The following is a 19,322-nucleotide window of genomic DNA, read 5'->3' on the forward strand; positions in this document are numbered from 1 at the left end:
ACTATTACATGTAAAACACTTATATCCTTTATTGAAAACATGTTTCCATAAACACAAATATGCATATAAATAAGTGAGTCTTCTTATTTCACAGACTGTATGTCATCCAGTTTTTATTTTCCTAAATAGACATTTGAACTGAATTTACTATTGATGTAACCTTTAAAATAACTATTCTGCAGAATATAACATACATATACATTATGTTTAGTCTGAGAAACTCTCAAGTACATATGCATTTTAAAAACTTTATTATAGGGAAATTTGAACATACACAAAAATAAATAGTGTTATTATACACTTAAATATCTATCTCCCTGCTCCTCAGCTCACGTTCAATCCTACAGTCTTTTTTTATATTTGAATCAATGGACCTTTAGGCACTACGCCCTTTCCTGTATGATGGTGATGAAGAAAATATGACATTGTATTATTTCATTTATAAATGTATTTTATTATAGTGTTTTAGAAGTCTCTAAAAGGTGTAAATACACTTAATTTTCACACCATGGAAGGTAAAAATGATGGATTTTGTTACAATTTTTAATGCCACTTTGCATTAAGTTTTTAAAATTATGACTACAGCCAATTGATTATAAGGAATTAACAAAATAATTAACTTTAGACTCTTCCTGTTATAGTCCCAAGGTCATTGTTGTCCAAACTAAGTTTTTTGGACTATCATTGTGCTATGGACTCTTTGTAGGCACCTCAAAGAAAGGGTTTTGTTGTCCAGTAAGTTTGAAAAATTCTTAATGCTTAGTTGTTGAAGGGCAGAGAGCATTTTAGTTTGTTAGAATCTTGAATAAATTGTGTTTAAACTCAGTATTTCCTATAGTAATTCTATAGTACTTTGACCATGTACTGTTTTCTCTCTTTCAATATTTTTGAGCATTTCCCTGGAAATTAATATTCTAGAATAAACAATTTGGGAAACATTGCTCTATCTACAGGATCCCAAACAGCTGTCCATGGACCAACTGAAGATTCCTCAACTCCAGCACAGACTCATTTGAATAGAACTCTCCCAAAGAGAGGCAGAAATATAGCTTTTTAAAAACAAGATTCATGGAGACTTGTAATACCCACTTTGGAAGCTACCATACTATTCAGTTGTGATGGTCTTCCTTTATGGTCACAGTCTTTTTTTTATATTTGAAAGAAGTAGTAACTTATTAAGATTGTGCTTGGACATTGTACCTATACCTTAAGTTAGTACTAAATTTTCAGAAAATTTATTGTGCTAAATCAGGAAGCATTTAAATATTTTCCAATTCCATAAATTCATTCTGCAAGCATAAAATCAGTCTTAGTGTGTCGTATGTTTAAGCTTTTTCACTTTGACAAATTCAAAACCTTTATTTAAAAAAAAATTTTTTTTAAGATTTTATTTGAGAGGGATCCCTGGGTGGCGCAGCGGTTTGGCCCCTGCCTTTGGCCCAGGGCGCGATCCTGAAGACCCGGGATCGAATCCCACGTCGGGCTCCCGGTGCATGGAGCCTGCTTCTCCCTCTGCCTGTGTCTCTGCCTCTCTCTCTCTCTGTGTGTGACTATCATGAATAAATAAAAAATTAAAAAAAAAAAGATTTTATTTGAGGGAGAGATGGAGACAGAGAATATGAGCAGGGGGAGAAGTAGAGGGAGAGGGACAGGACCAAGTAGACTCTGCACCTAACACAGAGCCCAACATGGGGCTTGATCCTGGGCCCCTGAGATCATGACCTAAGCTGAAACCAGGAGTCAGATACTCAACCATCTGAGCTACCCAGGCACCCCCCCAAACCTTTATTATTTACTGATTCCAATCAATAAAACTTTTAATATAATTTAATATTATTAAATTACATAATTTAATAATACATAAAATATCTGGGCTAATATTAGAATCAGTTCATTTTAATTAATGAATAGTTTAGGTCTTTTCCTTATTAGGATGTATGGTCTGAATACTGCTGAAAATAGTAATGCTAGTATTATCACTGTTACTGTATTTGGACCGACTTACTCAATACCAATGATAAAAACATCATTTTATGATACTCGTGTGTTGCAATTAATATAAAAGTCTACTAGCAAAAAAAAAAAATCTAAATCTACTAGCCACAGTTTGGTATGTCACATGCTTAATCTCCATTTATGTCTAAACTGTGAGTGAACTTATAACATTTTTAAAAAATCAAACATTGAACAGAATTAATTTTCTTCATGTAATTCATGAGTATCTATGTATTTGTCTTCAATAAACCCATCATCATCTACCACAAATGAATGTAGTTGTTCAAATATTACTGTAGTATCCTCAGAGTTTGTATCTGGAACCTGTGAAAGAGAACTTGAATTTCCAGTAAAACCATCTTCATAGGTTTCTGCTTCATGCTCTTCTAGGCGATGATGATGATAACTAAGCAGAAAATTGTACCATATTGGGCATTTGATAGCAACAAAAATGAGGAGTGAAGTCATCAGTACAGTAACTACCACACCAACAAGAAGAGCCCAACTTTTTCCAAGAAGTTTACGTTCTGAATTGGAACACCAAGAGAGAGAAAAAGCGAGAGAGATTGATTTTGTTAAATTGACAAAAATAAAATAATCATTAATTATATGTCCTAATAACTCCATAATGTTGGTATTAGAAATAAACATATATTATAATTTTCTTTAAGCAAAAGTTACTAAAACTACAATAAAGGTGTTTAATAGTGTGGTTAAAAATACCTTTTTTTTTTTTCTGAAATAACTATTTGTCTTTGCAGGTATTGTTTATCATTTTACCAAGAATATTATTGATTTATACCTATTAAATAGAATTGTGACTTAACTAGTCAAAAATAAGGCCCAAAGAAGTTAAATAAGTTACATAATGGCATTTGGATGGTAACTAGGAAAGCCTAGTTTGGAAACTTAGTGTTTTGTAAATCTTTTGTTAAGGAATTTTTCTTTTACATTGTTTTCAGGAATTTAAAATTCAGAAAATAATCGGAACTACTTCAGTTAATTTAGTATACTACCTTCAGCAATATTAATATTCAAAACCAGTACATTACCTGAGTTTTTTAAGTTGTTCAAAGAGCTATTGAATGTTGAGTTGCTAATGAAGTGAAAGTGGTTATAAAGATCTTCATTTATAGGTGGAGGAAATTTTGAGTAGCATTCAGCATTATAAGGTACTGTTTTGATACTGTAGTGATTCAGGATACCTGGGTGGATGCACGTGGTGACGTTTTCATTTTCTAGTAAATCAGAATAAGATTTATTATGGAAAATAGGATTATTATTATTAATAAGTTATAATGGCTAGCATTTAATAATTATTTTTACCTAGAATTTTTTGGTATATCTGCCTGTCATTATTAAAGATTATTAGTAAGAAACTCTTGTATTTGCCTAGCAACACGGGAAGGGAAAGATTCACCTTGTTTATTAAGTTATTTTACAAATATAGTTTAAGTGCAGTATCTATTGTTTGGTTTGTGTTAATAAAGATGTTATGATTAAGATTGTGGTAAAAATTGATCTCAGGCAGTACATGGTTGCAGTTAAGAAAATAGGACATCTGTTTTTATCCTAAGAAAAGGAAATGCCTTAAAAAATTCTCTTATGAATTCATATTTAAACTGTAAACTTAATACATGAAGTGACTATCATCTCATTATACAGAACATTTAAATTTCTTTTCTTCTTTTTTTCCCCCTAAAAGGCAGAGGAAGGATATCTGTTCAACAAGTATTTTTCAGGGTTTCTGTCTGCTTCCCTTATACAGGAATAGTTTCTTTCTCTTTAAAACATGAAGTGTGAGAGACTTTCCTGAGGTAGAATGATATAATCAATCACATTTTGGTTTTGATTAATTTAAATAATAGAAACTTACCTAGTGTCACATTTGACGTGTTCAACCAGTTTTGTAAATTCAGTAGACTACAAGAGCAGTTCCATGGATTTCCATATAAAATTATTAATTCCAGATGAAACAATTGTGGTACATCAAAATAGCTTATGAAATTGCCTTGCAAATTCAGAAGTATCAGGTTTTTTAGAGGCACAAATATGTCAGGACTCAGTTGAGATATTTTGTTTTGACAGAGATGTAACTGTTTTAGTTTATTTAAGCCCATGAATGCACCCTGTTGGATTATGTGGATGGAATTTCTACAGATATTTAAAATTTCTAGATTGGAGAGGTTACCAAAGCTATTATTATATAACATAGTGACATTGTTCTCAGTCAAATAGAGTTCAGTGAGTAAAATATATGTCTGTAGAACCCCTGTGTCTATAATATTCAAAGTAATTTGGTTATAACTGAGATCAAGTATAGTTACATTTTTATTGATATCCGCTGGAATCAAAGAATAATTCTTTTCAGTGAAATTATATTTGACTTCCTAAAAAAGAAAAAAATGAGAAATGCATTAATCAGGAAAAATATTAACAGAATTTGCCAAATTTTCATATGCAGGAAATTAGACATTGGAAGATTGTTTTGTTTTGTTTTTAGAGGGGAGGGGCAGAGGGAGAAGGGAATCTCACAATCCTGAGATCATGACGAGCTAAAATCAAGAGTTGGATGCATAACCACCCAGGCAATCCTGGGTGAAATTCCAATCCTGGAAGAAAATAGTTTTATTTTATTTTATTTTTTTAAGAAAATAGTTTTAGAAAAACATTTCCTTTTTTAATATTTTCATATTATAGTGTGTAAAAAGTAAAGCAAATACTTTTATTTCCTCACTGGGATGAAATACTGAAGATTAAAGAAATTCTGTTATATGTAACTGAGCAAAGAGATTCTAGTTAATCATATGGATATCTTCTGTTATACTTTTACTGAAAATATGGGTATAATTCTATTATATATATATGGAAATACATGGCAAATAATTCTCTTAACGTATATAGTGTATCACTTGTGTCTGATTTATAATGAAATTATTTTAAAATTTTTTGTTTTTAAAAATCAGAGCTACCAACACTACACCTAGGGCTATTAAATAAGAAATAATACTCAGGATATAACTCTATATAGGGTTAACAGCTTAAAGCTCATTTCTTTTTGTTTGTTTGTTTCTGTTTTTGTTTTTAAGATTATTTATTTATTTATTAATATGAGAGAGAGAGAGAGAGAGAGAGAGAGAGGCAGAGACACAGGCAAGGGGAGAAGCAGGCTCCATGCAGGGAGCCTGACATGGGACTCCATGCCAGGGTCAGTCCCTGGGCTGAAGGCGGCACTAAACAACTGAGCCACCCAGGCTGCCCAAAGCTTGGTGTTTTAAAAGAAAATATTTATTTCATTAATATTTTTTAAAGTGAACTCTTCAGCCAATGTGGGGGCTTGAACTCATGAACCCAAGATCAAGAATCAGATGCTGTACTGACTGAGCCAGCCGGGTGCCCCCAGAGCATATTTATTTTATTAACAAATTGAACCATATATTGAATTTAAGAGCCAGGCAACATGAAGTTCTTCCCTTATGTGGCTGTAGATCCAAAAATATAGTTCTTATTTTGACTGTTTTTGCAATTGAAGTATTTCCCTAGTTATAATAATGCAACAACAGTAATTTTCCTCATAAATATGTGATTTAAAAAAAAATATTTCCTACATTTTAAAGAGTGGTGTTTAGGGGTGCCTGGCTGGCTTGGTCAGTAGAATGTGTGACTCTTGACCTCAGGGTCCTGAGTTTTTGTTCCACGTTGGGCATGGAGATTATTTTTTTAAAATAAAAAAATAAAAAATAAAAATAGTATTTATATCCTGAAACTAATCTCAGATTTTATAGTGTAAACTTACAGACTTCTTTAACCAACTGTTAAAAAAAAAAACAACTTAGTTTAAATAAAATGAGAACCGGTTTTGTCAAATTAGAATCTAGCTCACACATCACAGATTTTGAATATACATAGCTAACCAATTAGTTTTGATAGCTTAGTTTTTTTTTTTTTTTTTTTTTTGCTTGAATTGCCTTGGGATATTTTATTAACTGTACACAAAGTATGCCTTTGGAAATATTTTCACAATGGTGACTGTAAAAACTTACTGTTTTAGAAGACTGCCTTTCCTCTGATAATAATAGCATGAAGAGGGGCCAAAACAAGATTGTGATGCATGTAGCTTTCATATCGCAGGCCTGATAGAAAAGAGAGTATTTTCATCTTAGTAGGAGAAGAACTTTAGAGATCATTGAGGATATTTTGATTTCCTTTTTTCTCCTTTTAAATCTGTTTTTTCTTAAAATATATGAAATGTGAAACAAGTACATGTTCCCACACCCTCCCAACATTGTAATCTTTTTTTTTTTTTCCAACATTGTAATCTTAACAAACTGGAAAGCCCCTGGCAAATGAAAGTATTTTTAGAATGTCTCAGTAGTTTCTAGATCAATTGAAAAGAACTTATAAGACAAGTGAAGTGGTTGTATATTTTAAAATTTTAGTATATGTGCATAAAAGAAAGTAAAGACTCTATACTTATGTATATGTTCATGTTTAAGTATATATTTATATTGCTATCTCTTGGTTTTTTAATTTAGGCATTGTCTATTGGTATAACCTGTTGACTTAAAACTGTGGAAGATAAGAGGCTTCAGCTTTCTCATATACTTCCTAAATTCATCTTCAGTCTGTCGAATGTATGCTTTCTATCTTTTCATTCCTCAAACATACTTATTCATAATTTTGGTCTTTTTTCATCTTGTAAATTTTTTTTAAGTTAATGTCACTTTAAGAATCCTCAGTGTTTCAGAATGCTCTGAATAAAAAGATCTTATAAATTTGATTAGCTATATGAAACCTTTTTTTCCCCCAAAAGAAAAGTAATTACTTTGTATTACATGATAAATTTATTTGGGAGAGATTTTTTTAGCTCCCAGGTTTATATTTCTAAGGTAGATCATGAGAAGATATAATCATATTTTCTGCTCTTTCATCGCCTATTAAAAGATTTTTATATAGATTAACAAACCTAAATATAGTTTTTTTTTTCTCTAAAAACTCAGCACCAATCAAACCTGTAAATATATATAGGATCTTACCTTTACTTTTTTCTTTTGTCTCTGAGACTCGTGTCCTAAGGAATCTACTGTTTCTTCTACACCATTAAAAAAAAAGTGTCATATGATCACATTTCACTATGTTTTAACCTTTGTACCCAGTGAACATGTGATAAAAAAAAAAGCTAGACTTCCTTAGCAAAAGATTGACTAGAAGTATAATTTCTTAGTCATCTTTGACTTTTTTAGCATAACAAGTGCTTTGCTTAACCTTTGTATTTCTTAGTTACTCTTGAAAAATGTATTAGCAAATGTACTTTGTGAGCTAGAGTATATAATATTGAAAATGCAAGCATACTTTGAAAGATAAATTGTTAAAGTGATTTAAAGTTAGTCCTAAAGGTATTTTGTATTTAGAGAGATTCAAGTTGAAAAGATACCCCCGAGTTTTGTATTCCCCTAAGTTTCAGCTTTGTTGTTTACTCATTTTTATGACACTGTCATTGGTGGTTTTACTGCCAAGTTATAACAGGAGCAAAGTGCTCAAAGCATCAAAAGACCTGACTCTGGCCATAGGTGGCCTTCAAAAAACGAATTACCTTCCTTGTGCTGCAGCTTCCCCTCTGTAAAATGGAATTCTATATAATACTAGTTCCCATGTAAGTATAGTAGACAGGTGTATCGGCCAAAACATGATTAAGATTCATTGTTGATAGTGAATAATCATGGAGTGCAGAATGAGTTAGTTCTAGATTAACTTCCATGATCATTAGTATCCTTAATCTATGAAACAAAGAGATTGAAATTGATTACCTTTTTTGCTTGAAAGTACTATGAGCCCATAAACCCATATAAATTCAGCAGCAAACACATTTGTTATACTATAGTAATTGAAGTTCAAAGTGAAGCTATCACTCCTTGTCCAATAGTGAGACAAAAATAAATAGAAATTCCAGGTTGATTTGTTCATCCTTTATTGGATTATTATGAGATGTTTGTAGGAAAATTTCTGAGTTTAGATTCTTTATTCTGGCAGTGGGATAGGAGTATGTAAAAATTGTGTGGGAAATAGGTGGATCTGTAGGGCTTAGAGAATGTAAAAATTGTAGAAGTTGGTAACTACATGTGAAAGAATAAATAGTAGAATATTACTCCTATTTTGAAACTCAAAATAGAAATTTTGATACTGAGACTAAACATTTATCTTCAAGTAGTCTTTATAAGTAAATCTTGAAGTATTTATATGATAACTAGCATCCTTCTATTTTTTTCAGATTTTTTCTCTGCCCTGTTGATAATTGACCTTGCTTAGGTAGTAAATGGCACATCACTGGTATTTCTTGTGATTATATGATAAACATGGTTTTTGTTTGTAATTGATTCCTACTTTTATATGATTATGCCTGTGATGTCTCTGTTACATTTTTTGGGAAATTAACTATTTTGTAACATTAAATATATAGCTTTTGGAATACCAATTTTAATTAAAGTAGTAGGTAGGCAAATATATTAAAGTTATGATTTTTTTAAATCAAATTGCACTGTAGGTTTCCCTACTCAGAGATCAGTCAGAGTTGTGTTACTTTATATCATTTATATGACGAACTACCATGCAAGATTTCATTTGGTCAAAATTCTGTAGATAAAAGATGTTTCAAAACCACTATTCTAAAATTTAATGGTCTTACTTGTCTTGAAGGTATGACAAAGTGTAAATACATCTTCAAGTATACAATGCTTTAAGGATTTTCTGTGATAATCTTTTCTTTTCTTTTCTTTCTTTCTTTTTTTTTTTTTTTTTTTTGGCAAGAAAGTAAAGGAAGGGGATCCCTGAGTGACTCAGCAGTTTAGCACCTGCCTTCAGCCCAGGGCGTGATCCTGGAGTCCTGAGATCGAGTCCCACATCAGGTTCCCTACATGGAGCCTGCTTCTCCCTCTGCCTGTATCTCTGCCTCTCTCTCTCTCTCTCTCTCTCTCTCTCTTTCTGTGTGTGTGTGTGTGTGTGTGTGTCTCATGAATAAATAAAATCTTAAAAAAAAAAAGAAAAAGTAAAGGAAAATGAACAGTAAGGAAATAGAAGGATTTGGGGATTGAAAAGAGAAAGATGTGAAATAAGTCTGCTGATGAGGGCAACTTTTTTTTTCAGAAGTATAAGGGATTCTCCTGTTTTCTTAATTTTTAATTGAAGTATAGTTGACACATAATGTTAAGTTTGAGGTGTACAACATAGTGGTTCAACAGTTCTATATGTTAGTCAATTCTCACCACAAGTTATCATCATACAGCACTATCACAGTACCACTGACTATTACCATGCTGTACTTTTCATCCCTGTGACTTATTCATTCCATATTTGGAAGCCTGTACTAGTTATAAGGACCTCTCCCCTTCATTTTTGCCCATCTCTCACCCTCTTCCCTCTGGCAACCTACCACTAGTTCTCCAAATAGAATTTTTTGTACATCTATAAGGATTACAAACTATGTTGAGTGATTTTACCCTAAGTAAAATTTATTGATGTTTTTCCCCTCAATGTAGTAAGAGGAATATTGGATACTTTTGATTTCAGGAAGGAAAAACAAATTAGAAGTGTAGAAGAAGAAGTTGAACAGGAAAAGCAAGCAGCAGATGGCATTATCAAAAACATGTCTCCTGAAAAACAAGTCAAGTATATAGAAATGAAAACCACAAATGAGAAATTGTTGCAGGTAATACTAATCACTACTTGGTCCAAGCATTTAGAAGTCTTAATACTATATGATCTAAAGATGAGCAGCATTGGCATCCCTGAGAACTTGACTAGACCTACTTAGTGATTAGAATCTTAAAGTCCCCAGATAATTTTAAGGATGGACATTTAAATTTAAGAAGCACTGATCTAGAAAACTTCTTTTTTTTATGCTGCATAATGACCTAATCTTACTGTATTATTCATTCCTATGCATCTTTCACTTTTGCATGTCATAAAGATACATGAAAACACTTCATTTTAAATGAACTGTTGATGGAAATAATAAAGAACCTCATATACTAAAGCAATAGGGATGCTTACTTTCTTTTCTGCCTAATAAGCAGCACATCTTTTACCTCTGTGTCCTTGATTTGAACAGCTCTTGCCTCCTAATCATGGTGTTTAAATAAGCAATCTGGGAATCTGCTGAGGGGTTATTGAGAATTCTCCCAACATACAGTCATGGTGGTGACTCGGATTTGCAAGTTAGTGGCCTTACATACCCAGATGTCCCTTAACCAAACAGTTAATAGAGAATGAGTCCGCACAAATGCCAAAAGTGAATGTGGTTTTGGTTTCTCAGATACTACTTCATGGACAATTTAACTTTTTATTTTAGTCAGGATTTATAAACTAGAACAAAACAGTGAAGAAAGAGTATAATAGAAATGCCAAAATACCATCAAAATGTAGCTAATCTTGCACAGCTGTTTTTGAATAATAAGTAATCAGATTAAAAAATCTTTTCCTTAGGAGTGAGCCACATAAATTACTATATGTCTTGGCCCTAAAAGAAATTAGGCAAAGGATGTGGAAACATGGTTTAAAAAATAAAAATTAAAAATCATAACTTTAAACAAGAATATCATGAATTTGAAAGCTGCTGATATTTAATATTTTCAAAACACAGTGATGATTCACTGTGCTTCTCCGATTGATAATGTTTGTCCTTCTCTGATTGAGATGATTCACTGTGAAAAGATCTGGCTACCTTTGACAAGCTCAAAGTATTTTTCAAGGTAGATCTTGGCAAAGTTTTTAGGAATAGTTAAATTGGCAAAAATAGAAATAATGTGTTTTGGGTGTTTTTTTTTTTTCAAAAACCGAAAAACTTAATTTTGTTTTGGATGAAATTAGGAAAAGCTTGCAGTAGAACAGGCAAATTATAAACTCAAAATTTAGGATTGTGAATGGGTACGTTTCAACCTATGATCAAGTAACACGAACTTATTTTTTTAATTGAAGTGTAATTAATATGCAATATTTTATTAGTTTCAGGTGTACATTATAGTGATTCAGTATTTTTATACATTATGAAATGATCAAAAATAGAATAATGTTAAATTTTAATCAAGTAGCAAGATATGAGTTGAATATGTTTATAAAGTTTAGTTTGTCATATCTATATCTGAAATGTTGAGAAACAGACACATTTTAAATATAACTTGTATATGTATTTGCTTTTTTCCGTTTTTTAGGAGTTAGACACACTTCAACAACAATTAGATTCACTGAACATGAAAAAAGAGAGCTTGGAAGCTGTAAGTATAAAATCAAATAAGGGTTCTTCTATTAGCTACAAAAGATAATTCAGCTACATATTACATATATTAATGGAACTCATTCAAGTATATTTATTTAGTAATTTTCTAAGAGAGGTATAATTTTTTTTCCCATTCAGCACCACAAATATCCTACTTTGGTAAGAAATTAGTTTCAGTTATTGAGTACCTACTGTATGCAAAATCATTCTGCCATGCTAAGACATGCAAAATCTAACGGTAATTTAAAGACATGCACAAGAAATTAAAAACGAGTGAAGGAAAGAGATCAGTTCATCATTTTAAAGGTGTAAATGCTTACATGTTAAAGCAGTTTAATTTAAAAAAAAGTTTTTATGTTTAAATAAGATGAAAAATGAAAATGCCTATTTTGTTTCCCTCTTTCCAGAGAGAACTACTTTGTATTTTTTGAGTGCTTACTCTGTGCTTTTTGAGCTCTTTACATAGATTACCAGCATTATTTAGTCTTTATAACAATTTTATGGTCTTATCTTGGTTTTTAATTTTTTTAAAAGATTTTATTTAATTATTCATGATAGAGAGAGAGAGAGAGAAGCAGAGACACAGGCAGAGGGAGAAGCAAGCTCCATGCCAGGAGCCCGACACGGGACTCGATCCCGGGACTCCAGGATCACGCCCTGGGCCAAAGGCAGGCGCCAAACCGCTGAGCCACCCAAGGATCCCCTTATCTTGGTTTTATCGGGAAAACTTCAAGTGGAATGCCCATATAATGTACTGTCTGCAGCATGGTTTTGTTTTCACCTAACATTCTCTTTTGAATATTTATTCACATCAGTTCTCAGAGATCTCCCTCATTATTTTAAATTACTGCATTGTGTTACATTGCATGACTATAGTACAGCATTGTAGATGAGTAGGTTGTTTATAGTTTTTTGGGATTATAAACAATGCTGCAGTGAAAACATGCATTTTATGCAAAGTTAAATGAGTAGGTCTTCAGATGAATTTTTTGCAGTGGGTCAAAAGATAAATACACACTTCTAAAATGTAAAGTTGGGGATCCCTGGGTGGCGCAGCGGTTTGGCGCCTGCCTTTGGCCCAGGGCGCGATTCTGGAGACCCGGGATCGAATCCCACGTCGGGCTCCCGGTGCATGGAGCCTGCTTCTCCCTCTGCCTGTGTCTCTGCCTCTCTCTCTCTCTCTCTCTCTCTGACTATCATAAATAAATAAATAAAATTTAAAAAAAAATAAATAAATAAATAAAAAATAAAATGTAAAGTTGTCAAATTGCCTTCCAAAAAGGTGGTTCCATTTTCTACTTCTAGACTCAGTTTAAGGGAGGGCCTGTTATCCTATCCACTCATTAATAGCAAGCATTATTCACTTTTTCCAATTTTGCTAGTTTGATAGGTAAACATTTCTATCTTGTTTTAGTTTTCAGTTATTTACGAATGAAATTAAGTATTTCTTTATATATTTGTTGGCCAATGTATTTCTTTTTCTGCGACTACCTTTTCATGTCCTTTACACTTCAGTATACTGTCTATACCTCAAACCTTACCTGCTTTTCCTGATTTCCTATGGATTCAGGTAGGTATCATGATGATAGGATTAGTAACAATTGTAGATTGACAGGATTGCTGTCATCTCTCTTGCAAAAGAAATAAGCATGAGTATTGGAATTCTTTTAGAAATTTGCTGTTGAAAGAGTAGTTTGCTTAAATAAAATTAAGATGGCTTTCTATACTTATTGTCTACATGTGAGTATATATAATTTTAATATTTTTGGATCTCTCTGGTAATAGAAATATGCTTTGAAGAATAAGGACCATATTTAGTATTAACACAGCTGGTCTAAAGAATTCTTCATTATCTGTTTTAGGGTGTATGGGGAATGTCAAGTCTTACTTCAGTTGGCAAATTTAGTATCTTCGGGAAGAGGTGTAAACTATATCCTTGGATTTAGTGTTTGTATTGATACCACATTTTGGCATCAGTACACACATGTGTGCCTAAAATAACATGAAATTTTACAAAAACTTAACAGTATTGTCTAAGAATATATAAGTTGTGGGGTGACGGGGTGGCTCAGTTGGTTAAACATCTGACTCCTGATTTTGGCTCGGGTCATGATCTCATAGTTATGAGATTAAGCCCCAAATTGGGCTCTTCACTCACCTTGGAGTCTGCTTGTCCCTCTCCCTTTTCTCTTCCCTCTGCTCGCGCGCTCTCTTTCTCTTAAATAAATAAAATATATAATCTCTTAAATAAATAAAAAATATATTTTTATCATATATAATATATATTGTGTATATATATGTGTGTGTGTGTATATATATATATATAGAATATATGTCATTAATTCTATTTATCTTTTGCCAGATTCCTTATATTTTTTTTTTGGACTTGTTCTTCAAGAAAACATGTCAACTATCGATCAGCTAGTTAGGATGATTAAGCAAAAGGAAAGGGGAGATAATTATGAAAAGGGATACCCCAAAATATCTGCATTTCTTCTGTCTATATTTTATTATCACACTTTTTGACTTGAAGCTAATCCATTATTGAGCTATATATACGATGCTTTCTTTTTTTTTTAAAGGTTTTATTTTTAAGTAATCTGTACAGTCAACATGGGGCTCAAACCTACAACCCCTAACATCAAGAGACCCACTCTCCACCAACTGAGGCTGCCAGGTGCTCCTATATTGTGTTTTTTAAATAGGCTTTCAGACTTCGTCTAATTCAGTTTTTCCTTTTAAGATTCCTCCTCTTTGGCTTTCAAAAAAGAGGAGGTCTTGCCTCTTAAAAATTTGGCCTTGTTCATATATCTAGTTTCAGATATCATCATTAGCTTTTATTTTTGTTAACTTAGAAAATTATTTACATCTCAGATCCTTAGTTTCTTCATCTGTAAAACAGAGGTGATAACTATCTGATTACAGTTGCCTTGACTATTAGAGATAGTGTATAGAGAACACAGAATACAGTGCCTGACACAGAATGAATGATCAATAAAGAACAGCTTCAAATGCCATTTTCTCCCTCCTCTACACTATGAACAACCCTAGCTTTTTTAGTTATCTCATAAAGTTACCACAGCCTTCATTTTCTCTTCGTAAACAGTAGAACAGTGGTGAATACACAATAACTATTCTGCTTATGTGTATTAATTTCCTAGTACTGCTATAATAAGATAACACTAACTGTGTGGCTTAAAACAACAAATTTTCTAGAGCCTAGAAGTCTAAAATCAGGGTTTCAGCAGAGCCATGCTTCTGCTGAGACTTTTAGACTCCTTCCTGGCCTCTTTCCAGCTTCTGGTGGTGTCTGTCGGTCCTGGGTATTCATTCCTTTATTTTAGGTGCATCACCCCATTTTCTCCCTGTTTCATTGCATGACATTCTCCTTCTGTGTCTCTGCATGTCTTCTAAAGACATCAGTCATATTGGATTAAGGTCTACCCTAATGACCTCGTCTTAACATGACTAAATCAGCAAAGACCCCATTTCCAAGTTATATAATATTCACAGGTACTGGAGATTACCAGGACTTCAACGTATCTTTTTGGGTGACACAATTCAACCAGTAACATTGTAGTAGAGTATGTATATGACTCTTTCTCTCTCTCTCTCTTTCTCTCTCTCTCTCTCTCTCTCTCTCTCTCTATATATATATATATATATATATATATATATGAGAATATATTCCCTCTAGAGATCAGTTATTTGGACTTTAATATTGTGATTAAAGTTGTACATACATTGTGATGTTTTCTTTATTATCTTCCCACTGGTAGAGTTGCCTTATCCTTTTTCAGGTCTTATATTTAGAAGATAAGATAAACTCCCATCTTCTCGTGAATCTTAGACTGAAAATAACTTATGAAGGAAAAGGGGTTTATTTTTATTCTTCTAATATACAAATGTGCTTTGGAGCATTATTGAGTACTGTAGATATTGATACCTCTATTTAAGGATGCTGATGGTTTAAATTTGTCCTTATTCTTATAAACTGAAACCTAGTTGAGAATAGGTTTTGATAAAATCCTGATTAAATTTTTCTTTTTGTGCCCTTCAGGAAATAGCACACTCCCAGGTAAAACAGGAGGCTGTATTGCTGCATGAGAAACTTTATGAGTTGGAGTCCCATCGAGACCAAATGATTGCTGAAGACAAAAGCATGGGATCTCCAATGGAAGAGAGAGAGAGATTACTTAAGCAGGTCGAAAAAAACAAAAAACAAAAATACTTATTTTACTATATCAAGATATGGTAAATGTATTGATTTATTTGATTTAAGGCATATGAATTGAACAGAAATCCAGTACATTTATTGTCTTAAAAAACAGTGAAAAGTGAGTTTCATCTAAATTAAGATGAACTATTTGACAAAGAAAATCTAGGTGAAAGTCATTTCTCATATAAACTGTTTCTTGATTTAAGTCATAATTTTATATGGTCTTTGTGCACATTTTGGCCATACTTTTTTTCATGTTTTGGATCCATGTAAGGACACTGAAAACCCTCTTTATTGGTCACTTATTTTTTTTAGACTATTTATTTATTTATTCATGAGAGATATTTAAAGAAAGGCAGAGACATAGGCAGAGACATAGACAGAGGGAAAAGCAGTCTCCCTGATGTGAGACTCAATCCCAGGACCCTGGGATCACGTCCTGAGCCAAAGGCAGATGCTCAACCACTGAGCTACCTAGGCATCCCTGTTGGGAGATTTTTGGTTACTGTTTCAGTTTCTTTGCTGGTTGTGGATATGTTCAGGTTTTCTATTTCTTCCTGTTTCAATTTTGGCCACCCAGGTGCCCCCAGTTTGATGATCTTATTGAAGATCTGTTCCATTCTGTGTTTGGGGCTTCTTCATATTTAAAAAATGAAGTATTCCAAGGTTAATAAGTTTTTGTGGTTATTATCATCCATGTCTCCATGAAAGTGAATGGAACTAAAATGTCCTGTGAAATCACGGTATGTCACCTGATTGTGTCACATGTATTCAGTACCTTTATTACTACCCAAAGTTAGCTTTAATTTAGCACTGTTATAATTAGCCTGTTTATAATGAGACCTCTTAACTAAAGGGCCCTTAGGAGAAATGCATATATATATTTGGGAGTAGCACCCATCAGGAACCTACAAATGAGACTCCTTTATGGTTTTAGGTTGAACCCAAATGGTTTGGAAGAACCTTAGGGATCAACTTGGGAGCTATTTAAGTATTAGAGTCATTCCAGAAAGGTATTATAATCTAGAATCTCTGAAGTTCCTTGGAAAGAGATCGTTGGAGGCAGGGGAGAGAAAGTGTGGTCTTGAGATAGGATTGCCAGATAAAATACAAAACAACTATTTAAGTTTTAATTTCAGAAGGCAATGAATAATTGTTTAGAGTAGTGTGTGTGTATATGTGTATGCATGGTATATTAGGGCATGGTATATACATGCCCTAAAAGTTGCTCATTGTTTATCTGAAATTCAATTGTAATGGCAATTACTAAATCTGGCACCCTCTGCCTTATGTGTGTGGGTTGGGGTGAGGGGTAACAGTCTTAGAAATCTTGGAAATTCTGGATATTTATGTAAACTGATCCAGGCCTGAAGATATGTTAACCTCATGGTGCCATGTGGATAGGTATAGCTGTATAAGTCATCACCCTTCCTTTGAGAAAAAAGGAAAAAAAAATCAGTGAATAGTTCCTTAATGATATGTTTTTTAACTTGAAAGGTTGAGTTTTAAGAACTAGGTTTCAAGAAAGAGACTACATTTGACATTTTGATACAGCATACCTTAGAAGGAAATTGTGTTTAGGGTACCCTAACAATGAGTAATTCTTTAAGTACTATTTTCTTTTTATGCCTTTATAGGTTAAAGAAGATAATCAGGAAATAGCCAGCATGGAGCGACAGTAAGTACATTTATAATAGGACATATTACATCCATTTCACTTCTTTTAAATTACATTCTAAATATACAATAGGTACATATTGTTATAGTTATTTTCTTCCTATGGCATATTATTGATTCAGCTTTCAATCTTACTTATAGCTTTAAACATTTCTTTTAATGTTTAGTTTTTGGGGGGTTTTTTGTTTTTTGTTTTTTGTTTTTTGTTTTAAGGTTTTATTCATTCATGAGAGAGGCAGAGGGAGAATCAGGCTCCCTGTGGGACTCTAGGATCACGCCCTGAGCTGAAGGCAGATGCTCAACCACTAAGCCATTCCAGGCATCCCTTTTTAATGTTAAGAGCCATTGCATAGTATTGTTAGTATTATTATCATTATTATTTTTGAGAGAGAGCTTCTGCTGAGTGAGAGGGAGGGCATAGGGTGAGAGAGAATCTTAAGCAGGCTCTATATCCAGTGCAGAGGCCCATGTGGAGCTTGATCTCATGACCCTGAAATTATGACCCGAGCTGAAATCAAAGAGCCAGAAGTTTAACTGACTAAGCCATCCACGTGCCCTTATTTTTTAAAAATAGCTTTATTAAGATATAATACATACCATACAATTCGTATATTTAAAGTGTACAACTCAGAATTGTTTTTAGTGTATTCATAGTTGTGCAACTATCATCTCAGTAACTTTTAGAACATTTTAATCTCCCCAGCAAAACCCAATATCCCTTTCCTCACCCCGCTCATCCACTACTTCTAGCTCTAGGTAACCACTCTACTCTATGTCCTTGTAAATTGGCCTATCCTGAACATTTTATATACATAGAATCATACAATATGTGGTCTTTTGTGGCTGGATTCTTTCACTCAGCATAATATTTTCAAGGTTCATATGTGTTGTAGTATGCATCAATATTTAATTTCCCTTTTTTTGCCAAATAATAATCATTGTGTTGTTATGCCACAATTAGCTATTTATCAATTGATGGCATTTGGATTGTTTCCATTTTGCCTATGATGGATAATGGTGGTATGAACATTGATGTGTGAGTTTTATGTGAACATATGCTTTCACTTCTCTTAGGTATATACCAAGGAGTAAAATTGCTGATTCTATATATAACTCTTTGAGGACCTGGCAGACTATTTTCCAAGCATCTGCACTCATTTTACATTTGCACCAGCCTTGTATGATATTCCAGTTTCTCCATATCCTCACCAATACTTATTACCTGTCTTTTTATTTTTATTTTTTTATTTTTTAAAGATTTTTTTATTTATTCATGAGAGACACAGAGAGAGAGAGAATGAGAGGGGCAGAGACACAGGCATGAAGCAGGCTCCATGCAGGGAGCCCAACATGGGACTCGATCCTGGGTCTCCAGGATCAGGCCCTTGGTTGAAGGCAGGCTCTAAACTGCTGAGCCACCCAGGGATACCCTGTCTTTTTAGATTAGAGTCATCCTAATGGGTGTGAAGTGATATATTACGGTTTGGATTTGCAATTCCCTAGTGACTGGTGTTGAGCCTTTTTTCCTATGCTTATTGACCATATCTATATTTTCTTTAGAGAAATGACTATTCATATCCTTTGCCCATTTTTTAAAAACTATTTTAAAAATTTTTTTATTTAAAAAATTGTTTTATTTAAATTCAATTTAATTAACATATAGCATATTATTAGTTTCAGAGATAGAATTTAGTGATTCATTAGTGGCATATACCCAGTGCTCATTACATCAAGTGCCCTCTTTAATGCCTATCACCGAGTTATCCCACCCCACAACCCACCTCCCTTCTAGCAACTCTCAGTTTGTTTCCTATAGTTAAGAGTCTCTTACAGTTTGTTTCCCTTTCTGTTTTCATCTTATTTTTCCTTCCCTTCCCCTGTTTTGCTTCTTAAATTTACATTTAATGGAAATTGTATGCTGTTTTTCTCTCTGACATATTTCACTTTGTATAATACTCTCTTGTTCCATTTATGTCATTGCAAATGGCAAGATTCCATTCTTTTTGATGGGCTAGTAATATTCCACTGTGTGTGTGTGTGTGTGTGTGTGTGTGTGTGTGTGTGTGTCCCCATCCATGTCCATTCATCTGTCAATGGACATCTGGGATCTTTCCATAGTTTCACTTTTATGGGCATTGCTGCTATAAACATTGGGGTGCAGGT

General features: G+C 33.1%; 2 protein-coding genes across 6 annotated transcripts in view; one reads left to right on the plus strand and one right to left on the minus strand.

The window, feature by feature from the left end:
• IFT74 (intraflagellar transport 74) overlaps window positions 1-19,322 on the plus strand; it is an 85,001-nt gene that overhangs the window by 22,901 nt on the left and 42,778 nt on the right. For all 5 annotated transcript variants that reach the window (XR_013387959.1, XM_077912190.1, XM_077912189.1 and 2 more), the window contains 4 exons: window positions 9,559-9,697; window positions 11,199-11,261; window positions 15,324-15,467; window positions 17,120-17,160. Coding sequence is in view for 4 of the 5 variants with exons in the window: in XM_077912190.1 (XP_077768316.1) it covers window positions 9,559-9,697; window positions 11,199-11,261; window positions 15,324-15,467; window positions 17,120-17,160 (387 nt within the window). In the remaining variant the exon portion in view is untranslated. The remainder of the gene's footprint in view (window positions 1-9,558; window positions 9,698-11,198; window positions 11,262-15,323; window positions 15,468-17,119; window positions 17,161-19,322) is intronic.
• Window positions 5-7,139, minus strand: LRRC19 (leucine rich repeat containing 19). The gene is made up of 5 exons (XM_077912194.1): window positions 7,032-7,139; window positions 6,039-6,128; window positions 3,872-4,385; window positions 3,048-3,233; window positions 5-2,522 (listed from the first exon to the last, which is right to left on the minus strand). The coding sequence occupies exons 2-5, from the start codon at window positions 6,117-6,119 to the stop codon at window positions 2,194-2,196; spliced, it is 1,110 nt and encodes a 369-aa protein (XP_077768320.1). The 5' UTR covers window positions 6,120-6,128; window positions 7,032-7,139; the 3' UTR covers window positions 5-2,193.

This window comes from Canis aureus, chromosome 10, assembly GCF_053574225.1.
Source record: "Canis aureus isolate CA01 chromosome 10, VMU_Caureus_v.1.0, whole genome shotgun sequence".
NCBI classification, from domain to species: Eukaryota; Metazoa; Chordata; class Mammalia; order Carnivora; family Canidae; genus Canis; species Canis aureus.